We start from the raw sequence: 20242 nt of genomic DNA, 5'->3' as shown, positions 1-20242 counted from the left end.
TAAGCATTTACCAAAAAAACAAGGCAAACAGGGCTGGCAAATCTGTGGTTTGGCCTAACCACACTTATTTTGGTCTCAGCTTACATGACACCACTTTGTTGCACTGAATACCACACTTCCCCAAGCTCTGCTACCCAGTCTTCTACTGCATCACACTCCTTAGCACTGCCTTGTCCACCTCAAAAGTGATGGTGGCTCTGCAAGTCTGCCACATGTCCACCCAAGGACATGCATCATGAGGAAAAAAGACCCCAAGATTTCTCATCATGCTTGTGTGGCTGAGCATCAGCTTCAGGCAGACCATCACTACTGGAGGAGCAAGACAGCATCAGCTGGGGTAGGTTATTTATTTTTCTTGAGACTCTAAGGCAAAGGGAGCGTCATATCATATTCAAAGGTTCTGTTGCACCATATGCCAGGTTGGAAAGGTAATGTAGGGTTTTCTCCTTAAGGGTAAGCCCTTGGGGCAGCCACTTTAATAACACTCTTCATTAAGAAATAATTGCCAGGCATTATGCACCTTCCTCCATGGGATGGAGTCCAAACGAGTTGGAAGTGTAAAAGGTAATGATCCCCAGCTATGCATGGGTGAAATGCTGCCACCCAGCCTGTGAGAGTACAGTTTTATCATGGCCAGTCTTACTACCTTTGATATCATAGGTACAGAGGGAGAGAAGCAATATCTATGCAGAGCTTATTGCAAACACATTCAGCCATACTTACGTGTTGCTTCATGAGCACTGTACAAAACAGCTACTGTTTCTGCTCTGTCCCATATGCTGACACCACTCAGCTATCACCCACCCTGTGAGGGGGTGCAGGACAATCTTGCTCCCCATGTGGCAAGGGATGCCTAGGGCCTCTGTGACTGCCACGGAAACATCACAATGAACAGATTATAAAATCAAAGGACACGTGTTTCAACTCAGAGCAGGAGACAGAGGTATTAGGTGGCCACATATTTTGGTAGTAAAATGAATTTGCTGTCCACAACATGTTTCAAAATCTTGTGCTTGGGACCTATGGGGTATGTCAAGTGGCACAAACAGGTTTGGAGGCTGCAGCTGCCACAGCTCCAGTGCAGATTATGGGTGAATGCAGCAGGGTAGAAAGCTGGACACTCAACTCTGGCTTTGAGATGCTCATATCAGCATACCTTGAGCATGTAAAAAGCATCTGAGTATGCCTTCGTGAGAAAGAAAGGTGTCATGAAAGGACAAGGGGTAATGCTTTTAAACCAAAATAGGGTCAATTTAAATTGGGCATAAGGAAGAAGCTTTTTACAATAAGGGTGGTAAAGCACTTGAACAGGTTACCTGGAGAGGTGGTGGATGCCTGCACTGATTCTGTCTAGGATAGAGTTAATTTCTGGAAATTAACTCCATTCCTGGAAATATTCAAGCTTGGGTTGGACAGGGCTCTGAGAAACCTGATCTAGTTGAAGATGTCCCAGTTCATTGCAGGGGCTTGGACTAGACGACCTTTCAAAGGTCATTCCCTACCCAAACCATTCTGTGATTCTATGAGGCAGAAGCAGTGCTATAACTGAGAACAGTATTGGGAAGGGGTGGTGAAGAGCATCCACACCGCTTTTGCCTCCTGCCACATAATCCTCCAGAAACCTAACTTCATTTAACTAGCAAAGTTAGGTCCCTCGGTTCTCTGCTTGGGAAAGAGGTGCTTGGGGATGAGGCAACTGAAGTAGCCTGCAGAAAATCTGTTCCTGTAGCCTTCAGCAACTGTGAATTTCTCCTTTTTGCCTGAAGCAGTATTAATTCAACGACCTAGCGATCACATTTGAAACAAACCACGTCAACATATAGGTGAAACTCGTTCACTGGGAAGACATTCAGAAAGCGTTATCACTGTGTCCGGACACAGTCAGGCCCAGCAGTGTGGGGAACACACAGTGAAAATGCCCCGTGCAATGAACTTGTAGGGTTAGAGTTGTTAATAATGTATGGGCATATACCATGTATTATGTATTAAGCTCAGGGGATCTGAGCTAAAGTCAAAGGCAGATCAAACAATCCATGGGATTGGACTTAAAGCTCTTGAAATGCGCTCTTGGACCAAAATTCAGTGAGCAAAAAGCAGCAGAAAGCCTCCTGTTCAAGTTGGCACCTCCTCAGGCACTGCATCATACCTAGAGCAGAAGTTGACTGCAAGAGTCGATGGTGGCAGCAGCCTCAAGTTGCTCTCCACAACATTCTTCTCTTTTGGGAGGGAAGGAGAGAATTAAGACTCTCTCCGCTAACCCTTGGAAAAAAATCTTTGCATACTGTCACCATGCTAGGTCCCCCAAAGGACACCTGTGCAAGCCAGCAGTCTGCAGCATCTTTCATAGATGGTGCAAGGGTAAGTTCTCCTTTTGGGAAAACATTCTTGCACAATCCACATGCCTGCAAGAGACACCCTGCACTGAGGATGAACGCTCAGAAGCTCTCTGAGGAAGCTACAGCTGAGGCAGACGCTGCAGGTTTTATAGTGGAGATTGCTCATACAAACCTATTCTTGGCCCACTGAAAGTCTGCAAGATGCAGCATGCAATACAATACTTTGTGGTACTAAAGGACCTTCCAAATGAGGGTCTCACATTAATTAATTAAGCCTCAGAGCACCTGGAAGGAAAATCTATCCTATTTTACCAGCAAGTGCAATGAGTATGCAAAGGTCACACAGAATAGAGGAGCAAAGGAAAGAGAGATCCTGGTATCCTGACTCCTGACTCCTTCCTGCATCTATTAGCTCCTGAGTCCCCTACAAGGGACACGCATGGAGGACAAAAGGTGACCCACAGCCATACCCCAGGGGACACTGACTGAGAGGTTTAATAAGGCACAGGAGAATGACTAACAGGGTCACACAGATTGACGCAAGTCCGTAAAGAATATGGCATTAAGAAAATTGATCCTTTCAAAGCCTCCAGCCACATGCTTCTGATAGAACCAGACGTGACTTGTGTCTGTGTTTCATACGACACCACCAAGTACCCACCAAAGGGCTTTCCTTCATGTTTAAATAATGAAATGCAATGTAACGCCGACAGGTGCTTTTTTTCACAGGGAAGGGAGCAGAAGGGAAAGTGTTTGGGTGGGCTGAGGCAGAGTCCAGGTTTTCCTTGCCTCTCCTACCCTTCCCTGCCCACATGGCTCGTGAACGAGAGATCACTGACAGCTGGACGCGCCCATCTGTCTGCAATGCCAAGGAGACAAGCACATGGGCACTGGAAGAGAGAGTAACCTGTGCATGATTGGGGTGTGCATGCACAGCATAGCAGCTACGGTATCTGTGCAAAAGACAGAAGTCTGCCATGGGGAAGAAAAAGAAATGTGCTTTACAGGTCATGCTGGAAGATGGTTGGTATCACTATGAGATCATTTCAGTCTGGGTGCTGCCAAATGCTTGACTAAATATCTTGGGACTTTCCAAGCACACCGTTTTGCATCTCTCAAAGATCATACAATTTCAGTTTGCTTGTGCAGGGAATTTTGTCAATCTGCCAGACCAAAGTAAATATTAAGAGCATGGCTGTAGGAAAAGCCTATAATGTATAATCAATAAGGGACATTCTGCCAAGCTCAGCTGGAACTTAAGGGCTAGCTATGTAAAGCATAACATGTGTAAATCCCAGGAGCAAATGCAATTATTCTTCGTTCTTTGTCTTGCAGCTGGAATAGAGTTTGACGGAGAAGTTCAAAGTGACACAGAGAGTGAAGGTAATGTAGAGATTAACAAATGGGGTCTTGTTTGAAATACAAGAGGTGATATCTTTTCTTTTTCTCTCTGGCTTGTGACTTGCTCTACAACATGAACCGTTTCATGACCTACTTGCAAGCAAGCAGGTTTTTCCTTTATGGTTTGTCTTATAATAGTGGTATGTAAACCAGCATTCTTAAGCAGTCTGTCCCCTCTCATCCACGGTCCCAGAGCAGGAGGCTGTTAGAGCCCATGTCCCTTGGGAATTCCTAGTAAACCAGGCACTGCAGTAAAGCACTGTCCTGTGTAGGGCTGGGACTGCTTTGCACTGCACCAAGGTCCTGCTTGCCCTCTCTGTAATGCTTGCTTAGACCTTGCTGGGATCTTGATTAATCATGGCCACAAGAAGAAAAAAATCAAAATGGATTGGAGGCAGACTGATGGCTGTGAGAGAAATCAGGAAGAGCCCATGACAGGATTAAAAACACCTTTAACCCTGCATGTATAGTATAAATAGAGATAGCTAAGAGGTAAGATTGTAACAGCACGGGATATGTGGTGTAAACTGTAGCTGCTACTGCAAAAATGGTTCACAACTGTGTCTGTATTATCCACTAAGTATGAGAAAATAATTAGCAAATGACAGGGATTTAATCTTTTTAAAAAATCATATCCACCTTTTCCATACAGGTAAAAATAAGCTATAAGATAAAAGTAACAAATTAATGCTTCATATTTAACCTAATATTTTTCAGTTTGAAAATTAAAACCATAATAGCAGGCTGCCCAAAATGAACATTTTCCCAAAGAGGGTAGGTGGTCCTATGACTGACCAAAATTCTGCTGAGACAGACCATTACATAGAAACAGAAACCTGCCTAATGGCTCCTGAGAAACGAGTTGAAAACTCATCATTTCCAGTGTCAAGTGTGACAACCATCACCTACTATTTTTGTACCCCTAACAAGCAGAAACTATTTGCTTGTTATCAATTTCTAACTTTTCACCAAACCAAAAGTGCAAATACTCAATTTTGTTTCTATTTTCATCATCTTTTAGGCTTCTAATTTTTCACTCTGGATCCCACTCCATTACAATTTCTCCACTCCTAGGGAAAAAAAAAGGCACCAAAATTAGAAGCAAATATACTCTGGAAAACTTTCTATTGATTTTAATGTACTTCATGGTAAAAGAGATAGAGTGACTTGGGGGTTTTGAATGGTCTTTTGCCCTTTCCATAATATTCTGCAATTAAATCATGCTCCATTTCAATCCTTCCAACTGGAAGCACTTCTGACTTCTGGACAAAAGAGGTTTTTAGCTTGCAATGCCAGTAAGAATTAAATATGCCTCAGAGACTATCTGCATTTTTCCTTCTCTGAATATAGACCTTCCAATATAAAGGAATACTCAGAGAAACAAAACCAGATGCTGCCTATGCTGTACCTTTTCTCTCTATAAATAGAAGGACTCCATCTCCAGCCTTGAAAAGTAAACATCTTTCAAGGACATTGCATCAACAAGCAAACTACACACTGTGCAACAGACTGCAATTTCTGTTTGCTTTGTTCTGGTGTGTTTACGGGTCGGGAGGATATCTGTCTGTGCTCTCTGATGGATGGGCTTTTGCATTTGTAACTGATTTCCAATTTTCTTATGGTCACATACGAGTCACTGATGTGCTAAATGAACAGCACTATCTTAAATGGGAGTTGCATAACCAAAGAGCTGGATGTGGTTCTTGGATGGGGCATAGCACAAAGCCCACCAAGAACAACAGGCATCTGATCTTTGTCTTCGCTAGGGTTTGCATCAGGTATTCTGGCTGCCTGCACTTTTCTGATGAATCCCTATTTTGCCAGCATGGATTTCCCAAAATAATTGTTCTTATGTATCTTGCAGAAGATGAAGTAAAGGACAAGACACCTAACAAACAACCCCGCAGGCAAACTGGAAAAGCAAGCAGACTTCAAAACACAAAGCAAGAGAAAAACAAAGAAGACAAAGAAGAAGATGAGAGTAAAGAGGAAGACAGCTGTAGCCAACAAAACAGAACTTCTAGGAGAAGACACTACCAAAGGAAAAACAGATATGGAAAAAAGGCAAGAGTGGAAGGAAGCCGGCACAGAGAGAGAGGCAAAAAGGCTCCCAAAGAAGATCAAAAGGAATCAGGAAACAAAGAAAAGAAAACAACCAAGAACATAAAGGAGGAGGAGAACAAACAGAAGAAAGACAGGAAAAACAGGTATTTAAACAATCTGCGACTATGGTGCCTTGTGTCAGACTGGCAGCAATGTTGACATGCCAGTGGCGTATGGATCAGAACAGCAAAACCAATAGACTGCGAACAAGGTCCTGCTCTACCCAAAGAGACACAACAGTGGAGAACAGTGTAAAATGCCACACAACCAAACTGTTTCCAATTCATTATCATTTCTCAGCCAGGATCAGATCTAGGCATGTAATGGAGTCCTAGTGCCTACAGCTGAGGGTAGAAAAGCACTCTTTTCTTTTTTCTTTGGTCTGTGGAAACATGCAGGTTAAAATGGATCCCGCATGCTTTTAAGTCTCTTTCTCTTCCAAATCTCTTTTGTCCCAGTCCCCTGCTTCCCTCCACATCTCCCATTTTGTTCTGAAGGCATCAAAAAACTTTTCTCCAGGGCCAGCTGTAGCCCTAGGCATAGCTGAAGTAGGGTCCAAAGCATGACACTGGGTGGGGCACAGTTCCCTCCTCGTTATTCTTGCTGGAAACAGCCTTGTTCTGAGTGCAAAGGGACCACACTGGCATCACACCAAGCCAGGGGATGGTGAGGCACTGTGCCCACATCAGAGTGGGATCCCCAGGGCCAGAGGCACTGTGCCTATCCACAGCAAGACCTTCGTTCTACCTCCTGTGAGTTTTTCTATTCTATGTCCTTTATTTTGTGCCTCTCCCAGTACTTCTGCTTCTTGCAACTCATCTGATGATGAGTCGCTGCCAGAGGAAGAGCTTGCGATGCTGATGGAGCAGGTGGAGCAAAAGAAAAAACTGATTTCCACCATGAGGAACAAGCCCTGGAGGATGGCGAAGAAGCTCGCAGTGCTCAGGTACCCATCAAACTGAAAACTCTCATCCCTGGGGTCTTTGCTGGCTGTTGTCAGATGCACTTTGTCTTTCCTTGGAATTGCATATTTGCTGCTGCTTCTGTAACACCACAAGTCTCAGAAAAAGTGATCAGCAGAGCCTGGCCGGCCTGTCTGGGTTTAAATGCCCAGAGTTAAAATGTGGAACCTGATTTTCAGCCTCTGTAACCAAAGAACAGACAAAGTGCAAATCTGTTCAACTGATACCCATGGCCAGGTCATTCTACCCTTGTATTTAAAACCAAATGACTCACTACTGTCAGGCTACTTGTTAAAGTAAACTCCCTACCCTAGTTTTCTTATTCATGTGTGTTGTCAGACAGAAATCAGAGCAGCAAAGTGCCATGTTACTGCACAGTCCTGAGACAGGGCTGCTTGGAAAAAAATGCTGCATTATTTGCTGAGGTTTATGAAGGAAAGCTAATACTGCCACATAGCCCCTGCTGAATGTGGGAACAACGTGGGCAGCAGCAGAGACCCCTTAGTGCAGGGCAATGGGAGGAAGATGTGCAGTGCAGACCAGAGAAATCAAAACCCATAGGTCAACAGGGAATGGCTCATAACAAACCATTGCCATGTCAAGACAATAAGTCAAATCCCAGCTCTATTGGTTAAAAATCTTCTGAAACCCCTTTCTACCAGGAGAGATTTTGAAATAGCATTGCAAAGCAAGCATAGTCCTATGGGGAGTGGTGATGCCTCTGGTCTGTGTTTGCCGAGAGGTTGCTCAGAGCTGCACTGACTGGGCTGTGAAGGTTAGCAGTCACTGCGTGTCTCTGCTTCTCTCTTTTACACCCTGAAATCCAAGATCTGCTTCTGTTGAAACCAGGAGTCATGGACTCTGCCAATTATTTCTGAAAATCTGAGTAAAGATCTGTATTAAAGCAGCTTTTCTATCTCACATACATGCTATGAGACTGAGCTCATTACAAATAAATTATTATGGCCCTAAAATTCCAAAGTTCTGCAAGAAAAGAAGAAAAGAGCAGAGCAGTATTATTTCTGACATATTTTTCCCTTTGGTGTAGGATTCTGGCTAAAATTCTACCTAGAATCATGTTTGATAACATACCTCCATCCTTTCATCTTATTCCTGAACCATGGCAATCATTACTACCTGCTAACGAACCTTAGCAGAACTGTTGCATTGGTTGTGCAGGGCTCTCCAGAAAGACTCTCAGCATGCTGTCCATTCATTAGTTATTTTGGCTGCACAAACTCAACCCTGAGACAAGAAATGATTAGCCACATTGCACAGGTGAAGAACATAGAACACAAAGAGAGAAAAAGAGAATGTGCAAGACTTAGAAATCTCACTTTAGGTTTTCAAATGAAGTCACAGGTCATTTCCCCAAGTTTATGGGCTGAAATAGCCCACTATTTCTACCACAGGCTTAGAATTGCAAAGAACCTCCCAGGTCCTGAAATTTAATCTGTTTTCATGATGCATTAGCAACATCAATATGTGATATCATTTTATTTACAAACTCAGCATACTCTAACAGCACCTACATAGATTACTTTATCTATATTTCCCTTAGAAATCCTATTCTAAAACTAACTTCATTTTGCAGCTTGATTTTAGTCCTAACTAGCATACACTCATTCCCCTGGCACTGAGATTATCCTGTGGGCCAATTGCACATCTCTGATATTTATCCAGGGAGGTGTTCAAGGAGGGAAATTCTGCATCCTCTTGGCATTTATTTCACTAAAAGGCCAATGGTATTTTCTTCTTGACCAACGCATCAGGCGAGAGAAGTCATAACAAGCATGCAAGGTGAGGAGAGCTCTGTAAGGAGAGGCTTACATCTTATGGTTTACATCTATGGAGAAGTGTGGAACAAGATTTGGGGCACATCTCTTCATGAACATGAGTGCTTTGGGGACCTGCTAGATAGTCACAGGTGTGCTTGCAAGTTGTACATGGCACAGCAACACCACCAGCAGGTAGCAGCCAGAACCCCATATGCAGTGCAGGGTGTGGAGGGAGATCAACCCCTCACCTTCACACAAGTGCAGCTGCTATGCCACTGGTGCAGGCAGAGGAGAAAAGCTAAATATGCCTTTGCTGTTTTAATAATCTCTTTGTTTATTTTCCAATTAGGGAGGCACAAGCTTTTGTAGAGAAGTTTGAAGGAACTCTGGGAAAAGGGAAGGGCAAAAAATTGTACGCATATAAGATGATGATGGCAAAGGTAAGTCCTACAGTGATGTCAGGGAAAGGCTTGGATACTCAGCTATGTATTCAGCACATTTTTGGGTTTATTAACCTCTATTTGGCAAAAGAGGCACTAGGAAATTTAAAAAAAAAAAACCCTTCCTGTCCACATTCAAAAAAATATCAGCCAGCTTAATCTAGGACTGTTGCCGAAAGAACAAGGGAAAATTTACCCCAGCCTGAATCTAATTGTGGCCTTTCCTGAAGCAAGGGAGGGGTTGCAGGAGCAGAGAAAGCCACAGCTTTCTGGTTACAGTCTCACAAAATCTTGACCTGTGAGATGAGGCATCCCTACAGGGGAGGGAGGCTGTGCCAAATGCTTGCGCTACCCCATGCACTCCTGTAAAATTTCATCTTCCCTGGTGATGAGGAGATAACAGGGAGAAAGATTGCTGTGTTTTAAGACTGAAGTTGGTAGCCAAGTTGCATGTTGTCATGGAGATTATATTGAGAAGTGCAAAACAGCCAGGCTTGAGATGATTAAATCAATGGGAGTTTAGATGCTGGTCTGATGAGGAAGGATTCAAGCTCAGTATTTTATCAAATTAAATGTTGTTTTAAATAGAGTTGGTTCTGAAGCAATTCTTTCAATACAGAGCCAGGTCTGAATTTTCCATCCCTATATAATATGGTAACTCATAGCACAACTGCAACTTTCCAGAAGCCTGGAATGTTTAAAACTCATATAATGAAACTGAACACTTGGAGGGCTTTTGGATTGAGGGGAATTTCTGAAACAGTCCTAAAGATCAGACACAGACCAGAGTTCTTGCTTTGGACTTTACACTACTCCTAGCCATGCTACCAGATCCTGACATTAGAAAGCACTGCAGAGGAAACAGCCTCTCTCTTCACACCTCTCTGCTCACTGTGATGTTGTCTTATTTCAGAAATGGGTGAAATTTAAGAGAGACTTTGAAAATTTTAAAACCCAGTGTATACCGTGGGAGATGAAGATAAAGGAAGTGGAGAGTAAGTGGAAGTTGCTGTGTGGGGGCAGTGAGGCATTTTATAAGACAGCTTTGCCTTTATCCAAACAATGTTCCAGCTCCCTGGTCTCCAGTCTTCACTCACCCTGAGCATCAATTACAAACAAGGAACACGGACCCTGGGCTGCTCCAGGAGTTGCTGTCTCCATCAGTTGTGGGGACTGTTGGGAGGGTCATGGGCCATGTGGAGGAAACCTGAGGGTAGAGGGATCCAGGTGTTGCCAAGGACAGTTTAACCCTCCTAAACTCCTAACCATGAAATGTCTCCTGCTTTAAGGTCACTTTGGCTCCTCAGTTGCTTCTTACTTCATATTTCTGCGGTGGATGTATGGAGTAAATCTTGTCCTTTTTGGGTTAATATTTGGACTGGTTGTAATTCCAGAGGTAAGTGCTTAATTTTCCTTTCAGTAATATCTTGCCTGTTGCTTGACACAAGCATGAGAGGGATAGCACAAACAGAACAGGCGTAGCTTTAGAAAAGTCAAATGTATGAGGGTGATTATTTACAAAGACTTACTGACATAGGGGCCAAATATCAAAGGACCTAAAGTGCTATCAAAGATCCTGCCCACCCAGCAGCTGAAACAGGAGCTCAAAAACCTACTTTAAGGCTAGTTTTAAATTTTGTCTAAAGTGAAAAACATGACATATCAATCCTAGGCATAATAAATGGTCTGTGCTCTGAAAGTAATTAAGAACCCCACATTTTGGGCTCTCCCAGGGCCATGGCCACAGGGCAGCAGCCATAGCAGGGCCCTGCAGGAGGAGCCATTGAGGGAAGAGACAAACAATTTCCCAGCACATTGCCAGCGTTTTCTTGGGAAATAACCCTTTTCCACACTTGCAATTCAGATGATTCACAAGCAATAGTTTTATTTTTAGTTTTTCTATTTCTCGCTCTTCTTGGAGAAGGAAAAGGATCACATAGCCAACTCTATATGATCGTTTATTGAAGAATTTTTTAATGCTGCCATTACAGCTCTGGCTAAATTACTCAGTGCAGTATTTAAAGGCTGTGCAATCCACAGACAGTGGCATCTGTTCTGTTCAATGCAGAGTTTTATGGAGCAAAAATGAAGCACAGAGTCTCTCCTGAGGACCATACTTTTGTTCTCCTTAATGTGCTTGCTCACAGTATTGAAAGGGAAAGCTCCGTTTCCTCCCAGGATAAAGACACATAACCATTAGCACTGAACAATATAAATGTGTTTGGTTAGAAACTATGCATACGGTAGAAGCTTTCATCTCTAAAGTATGCATAGTGTTACTCATTGCCTCCTGAGCTGTTTCGATATGGAGAGTAGCTGGGCAATAAACATTTAATCATAAATTATTTTGAATTTAATTAGATAGCCCTAAAAAATAAGTGATAGATTGTGTGTTAGGACCTTTCCAGGCTATGAATGCTAATGAGCTATTTCGGTATAGGCAGTCAGAGTCAGCGTGTAAATATATTATTAACTCTCCATAGGCCTTGATGTTCTCTGTCTGGACTTCAACAGCTGCTGGACTGGCTGCAAGACCTGTTTTGCATGGTGCCATCAGGATGGGCTGTGCCATGAAAACTGTTCTTTGCATCTTTTTGTCGTACGCTTTTTTGCCCAAACCTAATTGCCTTTCACCTCACCTTGAGACCATTTTCCTATTCAAGACTGTATAATACAAAATATACTGCAAGCTTGACCCAGTGCTCTTAACTTCCCTCAGAGGAGGAGCTCTGCATAAACAGATGAAGCTAATCCCTTTATTGCATTAGACCCATGAAGTTCAAACAAAGAACTTCTTACTAAACTAAGGACATTCCAACTGAAGCTTTTCATTGAGGGATACAGTTCCTCAGCAAAATATTTCCTGTGCAATGAATGTGACCAGGGAAAGGGAAGTCCCCTGGTTATTCGGGTGAAATTGATTTTAAATATTTTAAACTGCTGCTTTGGTATTAAGAAATAAAATATAAATTAAAATCAGCAAAAAAAAAGGATAACCAGCCAAAAGCAACTCATTAAGGAAAAAAAAAACGTAAAAAACTGTTTAGTGTGTTATTCTCTACATTCATCACTGTTACTAATGTTCTCCAGGTCCTGATGGGAATGCCATATGGGAGCATGCCAAGGAAAACTGTACCCCGGGATGAACAAGAAACAGCTATGGATTTTTCAGTTCTTTGGGACTTTGAGGTAAGCACATGAGTGTTAATCATAAAAGACCAGTTGAATACCTCCTGAAACCCTGCAGAGGTTACTGGTGCCACAAAGGATGAATTTGCTCCATGATAAACCAGCAATGTACCTATTTCTTCAGGAAGTACAGAAGAAGAAAACACCTGTCTTTGCAGCAAAATCTTTGTGGATGGCCAGAGATTTCTGGCCAAAACATCATGCATATATGCAGACACCTACATACAGATTTGAACTGCTCCATATACAAATATGCTGGCTGCTGTATGTCACACACGTGTGTGCACGTATACACAAAAGCCATTTTGCTTCCCACTTGAAAGGCAGCCTGCACACAGGTCAAAGGCAGGAGCTGCTCAAAACCAGGCAGACAGAAGGTGAGTTCAAGTTGTGGACCACCTTCATGGGCAGGGAGCACCTTGCCAGACCACTGAACCTGCTCATAGCCTTGGGAAGGGGATTGCTCCCCATGTCCTTGCCCTCCCTGTTCCCCTGAAATATTTATATGAGCCTGAAGCAGGAACCAAAATTTAGGACTTGCATCCAAAGGGAAAGCCTGAGTTTGCCTGTAAGTGCTTGGCTGCAACACCAATTCACCTCCCACCCCAGTTACTCTTTGCCTTTGACGATTTAGGCCAGAGGGACTGAGTGGTTTTAGAGGACAGCCCAAAAACTTGTGTGTGCAGGGTGTGAAGAGGTTCTGCTGTGACCAATACCTTGGGATCTGACTTTCGAAGTTGCTACTTCTGGAAACATTTTTTTAATGCTTGTTGGCAGTGGCCCACATATTACAAGCATGGGACCCAGTCCTTCTGTAATACATCCCACTGCATTTTCCCTAGCTAAAAAACCCAACCCAACAACTACTCTATTGTAAACCAGATTATTTAAATTAATTTATTAATAAGGCTTCAAATACTGCTGTGTCCAGAAATCTGCCAGGGCCAGGCCTTCATTGACCTCTTATTTTCTGATGAGAATCCTTTAAGCTCTTGCTCTCCCAGCACTTTCAACCACTTGCCACTTCAATTCAAAGGTGAATTAGGGACATTTTTAATAGCATTGCCCTGAATTAAAAGCCCATTTGAGCAGTGCACTGTAAAAATACCAGAAGCAGCATTTAAACTCATTCATCCAGGAGGAAAAAAAAAAGGCAAAGTAAAACCCCAAAAAAACCAAAGAAACAAAAAAACCCTGAAAACCTGAAGGAGTATTGCTGAACTGCAGCTCCTGTTTTTTTCTGGGAGACCATAACAGACATATCAGTAAGGAAATTTGCCTCTGGTTGAGGCTGTACCCTTGCATGAAGGGCTGGCTCCCATGACCTGCCAGCCTCCTGCCTCTGGCTTGGTACATACATCTGCATTCCCCTGCTATCACTGAGGTCTCGATCCTCTGAACTCCTCTGCCATACAGATCCCTATTCTGTACCCATTCCCTTACTGCCTGCCATCAGGGAGCAATCATGCAAACTTGACAAACCATCTCCAGCTATGGGGCAACAATGTACACCAATAGCCTTTGCAGCCAGATGATGTCAAATGAAGCCCTTTGCAGAGTCTTGCCCTTTGAAAATTAATAGATGCTTATTCTATCATACTCCACAGGAGAGGTGCAATGGAGAAATATATTTCAGAGCAGGCATAAAATGAAGAGTCAATACAGTGATCCTGAAAAATACCTTTAACGGGAGAGGAGCTGGGGAAATGTATGCTTTGGCAGCAAGGAGGCCACATCATGGATTTCTAAAGGAGTAGAAAGGAATAAATCCCACTTGGACACCAGACACCATGTCTCACAAATGGAGTTTAAAGAATATACTGGATGATGTGAGCAGAGAAATTAATCTTTCGGTCCCAGCGTTTAATGAATCAAAAAGACAAATGTTTGGAATTACAACATGAGAAACAAACTTCACTAGCACCTTCCAGGGACATTATATTTTACAAGGGGCTTTTTACCACACCTCCCTAGCAGACATTTTATGTAACAGGCTATGAGCCCCACATAGCTGTGCTGTGCCAGCCATGGACTTGCTGGGTTCCCCCAGTGGATCAGCAGCACTGGCAGAAACACGTGCAGAGTGGTCCTGTACCAGTGATGCTGAATTTTGTGCAGGACAAACACACAGCTAATGTGGCACCCAGAGATACCAAAGCTTTTTTTTAGGTTAGGAATGAAAAACTATCACTTTGAGGGAGCTTAGTCTACTTGATTAAATGGTGGTCAAATACTGAAAGAGAGGCACAAAAAGGTTGTGGGATCTCCATCCTTGGACATTTTCAAATCTCAGCTGGATGCAGCCCTGAGCCATAACACTTAATTTTGCAATTGACTCTGTTTGAGCAGGGGGCTTGACTAGATGGCCTCCAGAGGTCCCTTCCCATGTAAACCATTCAGTGTCTCTGAACAACATCCTTTACACAGCCTCTGATACAAGCTTCAAGTTATGCCTCAGTTTTGGTCTTTCCAAAGGATTGATCAGAAGGAAGCTTGCACAAGTATCATGGCCAGACTGATTAACTACATTTAACTTATGAGCTGAAAGACAACAGGCAAAAAATAGAGATGTACAATATGCAACAATACGTATCAACTTGTATGAGATATGACAGAAAAGTAGGAAAAAAGACTGCTAATGCATATTAAGAGAACTGCACACATTGAATGCCCAACAGTTTGTACAGCAGAAAATAGATCTCCTTCAGATAACATGGTTGATATTGTGTCTGAACTCTCCTTTCCACAGGAAAGCAATGCTTTGATTTTACTCTTTAGTTAGATTCACTCTGCAGGTGGCAGCCAGTAAAAGGAACTAAATCTGCAAGGTACCAAACATCAGCTGCCCCCTACCCGAAAGGAAAAGTTTTGCATCATGGTGAGAAAACCCTTTGCTACAGCATTTCTACAAGATCCAAGTGTTTGATATTGGATTAGACAAGCAGGTGGGATACAGCCACAAAGAGCAATAAGGATGTTTTTCTGAGAGGGCTGGAACAGATATGGATTAGAACTACATTTTAGTTTTAAGCCACTATCCTCTGGCATGCTCTCCCTCATCTTCCCTCTCTTAGGAAGATAAACTCTTAAGAAGAAGGCTCTCAAAGGTGACAGGGCAGCAGACAGACAAGAATGAGACACTAAACTTTTTTCCAAGTTGATCTTCCTTGGTTTAAATCTTCAGTTTTCACTAGAAACCTCTTTCCTGCAGAAGAACTGCACAGCTCACATGGAACTGCTTTTGCTTTTCCTCCAGGGCTACATCAAATACTCGGCACTCTTTTATGGCTACTACGGCAACCAGAGGACAATTGGCTGGTTAAAATACAGGCTGCCAATGGCATATTTCATGGTTGGGATCAGCATATTTGGCTACAGCTTGATGGTTGTTATAAGATCGTAAGTACAGCTCACATTGCCCTCTCTACAAAAACCATGCAGATGTGTCTTGTAGATGGGCTCCCCCTCCATGGGCACAGCTCACGACTTGGTCCGGCCTTGGCTGGGTGGCTGGGGGAGCATGGGGGAAGTGTATCTGCTGTTTCCATGCACTCAGCCTCTTCATCCACCACCCTGGCTCTGGTGGGCTGAGTGGACGTGGGCACTGCCCTGCCTCGTCCATGTACTCATGTGCAGTGTTGTGAATCCTCCCACCTCCTACTCCAGACACCTTCCTTCTCCTCTCTGTATCTCTTTATCCCTTCCTCCACATTACTACGGAGGCAGCAAATAGGTAGATTTTGTACACGAAGGATTTTACTTGCAGTAAATTTCAAAGGCTGCTTTGCCATTCTTTCTTTACTAAACAAACATTCCTGAAAGCCAATGTGGGTCACACAGATGTTGCAAAGGGTACAGAAAAAGAGCCAAATGCTACCAGACTGCTTTTGAGGTGTCCCCAAATCAAACAGTGGAGTTTAAAATAGACCACAATCTCTGTGGCCCTTGTGAACTCTCCCCAAGCACCAATGAGGCTTCTGCAGCAACCACAGGGCACTAAGCATGGAGCCAAAGCAGTTGTCACTGCTGAGATGGTCTCTGCAAAGTCAAAAATAAAAAAAATTAAACCCCCTCTCTCACCTGAAGGACATACCATGCAAAGGTCCTCCTTTCTTTGGAAGAGAGAATAAGCCCACGGAGCTGTATCACTGCTGAAACAGGCCCTATTGCCATGCATCAGAAAGAGCCTCTTGAGCCCTTGGCTGAAGTGGGACATGGGGATTTGCTGTACATTTGCCATGAAATTGCAGGATCTGTTGTCTCGTCTTCCTTGAGGAACTGGTGCTAGGAACTCTAGTGGGACTTACAGAAGGATTTCAAGGATCAAATAATAGAGAGGAAAGAGCAGAAGCCATATCTGCTCCTATGCTGATTAACAAGAATAATCCTTTTTCTCTCCCTGTATGACTTGCTGCAAGCTCTTTGGCTCCAACATTGTGCAGCAAGTGAAGTCTTACTAAAACTTTGTGCTGCAATGGATATATTGGACAGTACCAGGAGTTTCTGACTAAATTTAACTAGCTGAAGGTAGTCAGCATCATATACTGTAGCCTAGGACCCAAAAGCACAGTAAATATAGTTTCTTTGTGCACTAGCTGGTAGAAGCAATTCTTTAACCTCTTTAATCACCTATGCTAGTTTTTTTCCCTAGATTACTGCTTTTAATACAAGACTTGTATAGCCCAGAAGGTACCATTTGACAGTTCAGTCCTCCTTAAACCTAGAGTCCAATGGCACATGTTAGTCACTCCCAAACCCCAAGAATGCTCATCTCACTCCATCTTACCCACCAGCAATCCCAAGCCACCTGCACTCTTTTGCAAAGCTGAAGGAGAAGTGATGGCTCTGCGAAACAATGTCTGACCTTGTCACTGCATGTGTCCTTATGCAGGATGGCACGCAACGCCAATGAAAGTACAGGAGATGGTGAGGATGACAACTTCACTTTCAGCTGGAAAATGTTCACCAGCTGGGACTACCTCATTGGCAATGCAGAGACAGCAGACAACAAGTTTGCATCCATCACCACCAGCTTCAAGGTAAATCTAACCAGCATTGCTTCTGGGGATGTTCCCAGTGCCAACCATGGTAGAGATTTAAGGGGAAATCTGACTACCTGCACAGGATCTCTCCATATGAATAGGATATGGAGTTGTTCCAGGGCAGCTCCAGCTTATGTGCTCTGGTCTCCTTAACTCCCTTTGTTAGGACTTCAAAAAAAAATTTTGTCATTTTAGAGTACAGTTCCCCCACCATGTTCCCCTAGGACATGTCATGCTCTTTGCCATCTGATGTCTTTCATTCAAAGCAGAATGTCCATATGAAGCTTAGACTGAATTTAACACAAACTACCAAGTTGAATATAGCCAGAATAGCATGGGATTGCATTTGTTAGAGTGAAAAAACGACTGATGTCGCCTTATGCTTGGTGCTGAAAAACATTCATTCCAATTCTTTGAGCATTCCTGTTTTTTCAGGAGTCTATTGTAGATGAGCAGGAAAGCAACAAGGATGAGAACATTCACCTGAGGAGATTCCTGCGGGTCTTGGCCAACGTCCTCATCATATGCTGCTTGTGCGGGAGTGGTTATCTCATTTATTTCGTGGTGAAACGCTCCCAGACGTTTTCCAAAATGCAAAATGTTGGGTGGTATGAAAGAAATGAGGTAAGGGAACTTTGCTTCCAGTTTTCTTCTGGGATAATATGCCTTGGACATCATAATCATTGCCACAGCTTGAGGACAACATCCAGGGCAGAGGGTTTCCCTAGCAGGGCACAGGAGTCCCTTTCAGTACCTTTGCACTTGTTTCAGCTGAGAGGCACATTGATTTCACTGAGAGTTTCTAGGGCAAATTAACAACTGCAGAGGGGAAAATACTCTTACAAAAAGTCACAATAAAAGTCAATGGCTTTTCAGCACTTAAAACACCAAACATCTTAAGAATCAAGTTGCAAGTTAACATTTACAACCTCTGTTGTACTAGAATGCTCTCTGAGTGTTAGAAATGTCCATGATCAGACATAACTCTAAACTCAAATCTTTATCAGCCATCTTGAATTATGAGAATAAGATTTTAGAATCTGCAGAAAAATTTCAGTTGTCAAAATTTTTCTCTGTCTAACTTTGGAATGAGAAGTTTAAATCTTGAAGCTCTTCACACACACACAAAAGTTTTCAACCTACAGAAAGGTTTAATTTCAATATATACTGCATTATCATGTATTTATATGTCAAAGCCAAATTAAATTAAAAGCTATGCATTTTCATAATTTCCTCAGAAAACTATAGCAAGACAGCACTTTCTCACAAAATGTTATGATTTGTTACAGTGAATTTTTCCCAAAGAAAAAGAAAATCCTATTAAATAAAAAATTTTATGTCTGACACTTTTCTGGTGATAACATGAGATCTGGATACATACAGTTCTGGGTACTGTTCTCTCTCCTGGAAAGAAAAGCACAAAGAAGAGACCTGTGGGTAAGAGCCTGCCAGCACCTGTACAGACACAGTCCTCTGCAGGCCAATAGACACCGTAGAGATGTAAAAAAACAGAGCCTGCAAGTCATGCCTGAGCTAACACTGACTGACCAATGACCTCATTGATCACAGCTTAGCATCTCACATGACAAAGAGGAGCAAAGATACCACTAAGACATATTTTCTTGAGCTGCAAAACTGAGTCATTGATGTGCTTCAATTCAAATCTGTAAATGCCTATTACAAAAGCAAAGGTGCTGAATGTGGAAAATAAACATTAGCATTGACTAATTATGCACACAAGCCGAGTCTTGCGCTTCCTCCGAAACTAAAATAAGAACCTCGGAGCTGATGCAAGCAGTACTACAAGGTACTTGAGGAACCTAAATATTCATGAGTCTGGACTGACAGGGAACAAATTCTTCAGAGCTCATCCCTTTGAGATAACAGCAAAAGTGCTCCTGCAAAAGCAAGTCATGCAACCAAGCCCTGAAGTCTGATGCTGTGCCACTAAGCAAAGCCTGAAGCTGAGTTCGCTTTGACTCCTTCCCCTTTATAAATCCTACAGAAATATCCAACCAGCAGCCCCTGCTCTGCTCAAAGAAAGATAGCCACTGTTGTTACTATTAGCAGTTATCTCGTTTTTCTCATGTGGCAGGTTGAAATTGTGATGTCCTTGCTGGGCATGTTTTGCCCTCCGCTGTTTGAAACCATTGCTGCGCTAGAAAATTACCATCCCCGCATTGGACTGAAGTGGCAGCTGGGGAGGATCTTTGCACTCTTCCTTGGGAACCTCTACACATTTTTGTTGGCCTTGATGGATGATGTCAATGAAAAAGTAAGAGTTGAACCAAAAAACCACATCCACTAGCATTTTTCAGCATCAAGGGCAAGTGCACCCTGTCCCTACTCCAGCAGGGAAAATCACCCCCCTTTGCAGCAGGTACTGCTTCTGTGCCCAGTCCTCTTGAGCATTGGCTGCAGTGCCCTGGGGAGACTCACCAAGCAGAGGGTCCCCAGCTTCTCTTTAGCACTGAAAAGAGCATGGTTATTGTGTCCTATAATCACAGCATGTTAGGGTGATTTTTTTCTCCATCTCTCACTGTTTGCAATTTCTATTAATGTAGACCCTGAGGATATAGTTTATAATCCTCTTCCCCTGCCTCCCCTCTTTAACATTATCCTGCTAGCGTGTTGTGGGCAGATAACTGCAGGAAAGGATAAACGTCTAACTGATCCTCAGAAAAAAATTACTCTGTTTTAAGCTGAGAAGAATTAGAGGAATTGAGGTGGTTTGCCCTGAAAAATTATGAAGCATGTGAGGAAGGAGGACTGGGTGAAGGCTCTTGAAGGAAGTCTGACTCCTCTACGTGCAGGGAGCAGGTTGCCAGTTCCCCAAAACTCATGGAGTCCCAACCTCCCCTCAGTCTGGAAGCACTGCTGCTCCCCTGCTCCTGGCAAAAGGGAAGGAGTTTCTGTGCTATTGCCAGCACTGTAACTCTGTTGTAAGCAGATACTTACTTATATGATGAGTGGTAACTGGTAAGGAGGAGT

General features: G+C 43.1%; 1 protein-coding gene across 1 annotated transcript in view; it reads left to right on the top strand.

Moving 5' to 3' along the window:
• The first annotated feature begins 3313 nt into the window (after window positions 1-3313).
• The window catches only part of TMC2 (transmembrane channel-like 2), a 31122-nt gene continuing 14193 nt past the window's right edge, over window positions 3314-20242 (top strand). Inside the window, exons 1-12 of the mRNA XM_009082944.1 lie at window positions 3314-3359; window positions 3672-3719; window positions 5602-5944; window positions 6637-6786; window positions 8930-9020; window positions 9934-10015; window positions 10310-10416; window positions 12111-12209; window positions 15466-15608; window positions 17101-17248; window positions 17687-17875; window positions 19347-19526. Coding sequence (XP_009081192.1) covers window positions 3314-3359; window positions 3672-3719; window positions 5602-5944; window positions 6637-6786; window positions 8930-9020; window positions 9934-10015; window positions 10310-10416; window positions 12111-12209; window positions 15466-15608; window positions 17101-17248; window positions 17687-17875; window positions 19347-19526 — 1626 coding nt within the window. The remainder of the gene's footprint in view (window positions 3360-3671; window positions 3720-5601; window positions 5945-6636; window positions 6787-8929; window positions 9021-9933; window positions 10016-10309; window positions 10417-12110; window positions 12210-15465; window positions 15609-17100; window positions 17249-17686; window positions 17876-19346; window positions 19527-20242) is intronic.

This window comes from Acanthisitta chloris, unplaced genomic scaffold (genome assembly GCF_000695815.1).
Source record: "Acanthisitta chloris isolate BGI_N310 unplaced genomic scaffold, ASM69581v1 scaffold9899, whole genome shotgun sequence".
Taxonomy (NCBI): Eukaryota; Metazoa; Chordata; class Aves; order Passeriformes; family Acanthisittidae; genus Acanthisitta; species Acanthisitta chloris.
The sequence above is the reverse complement of the archived record's forward strand: the minus strand, read 5'-3'. Positions and strand labels throughout refer to the sequence as shown.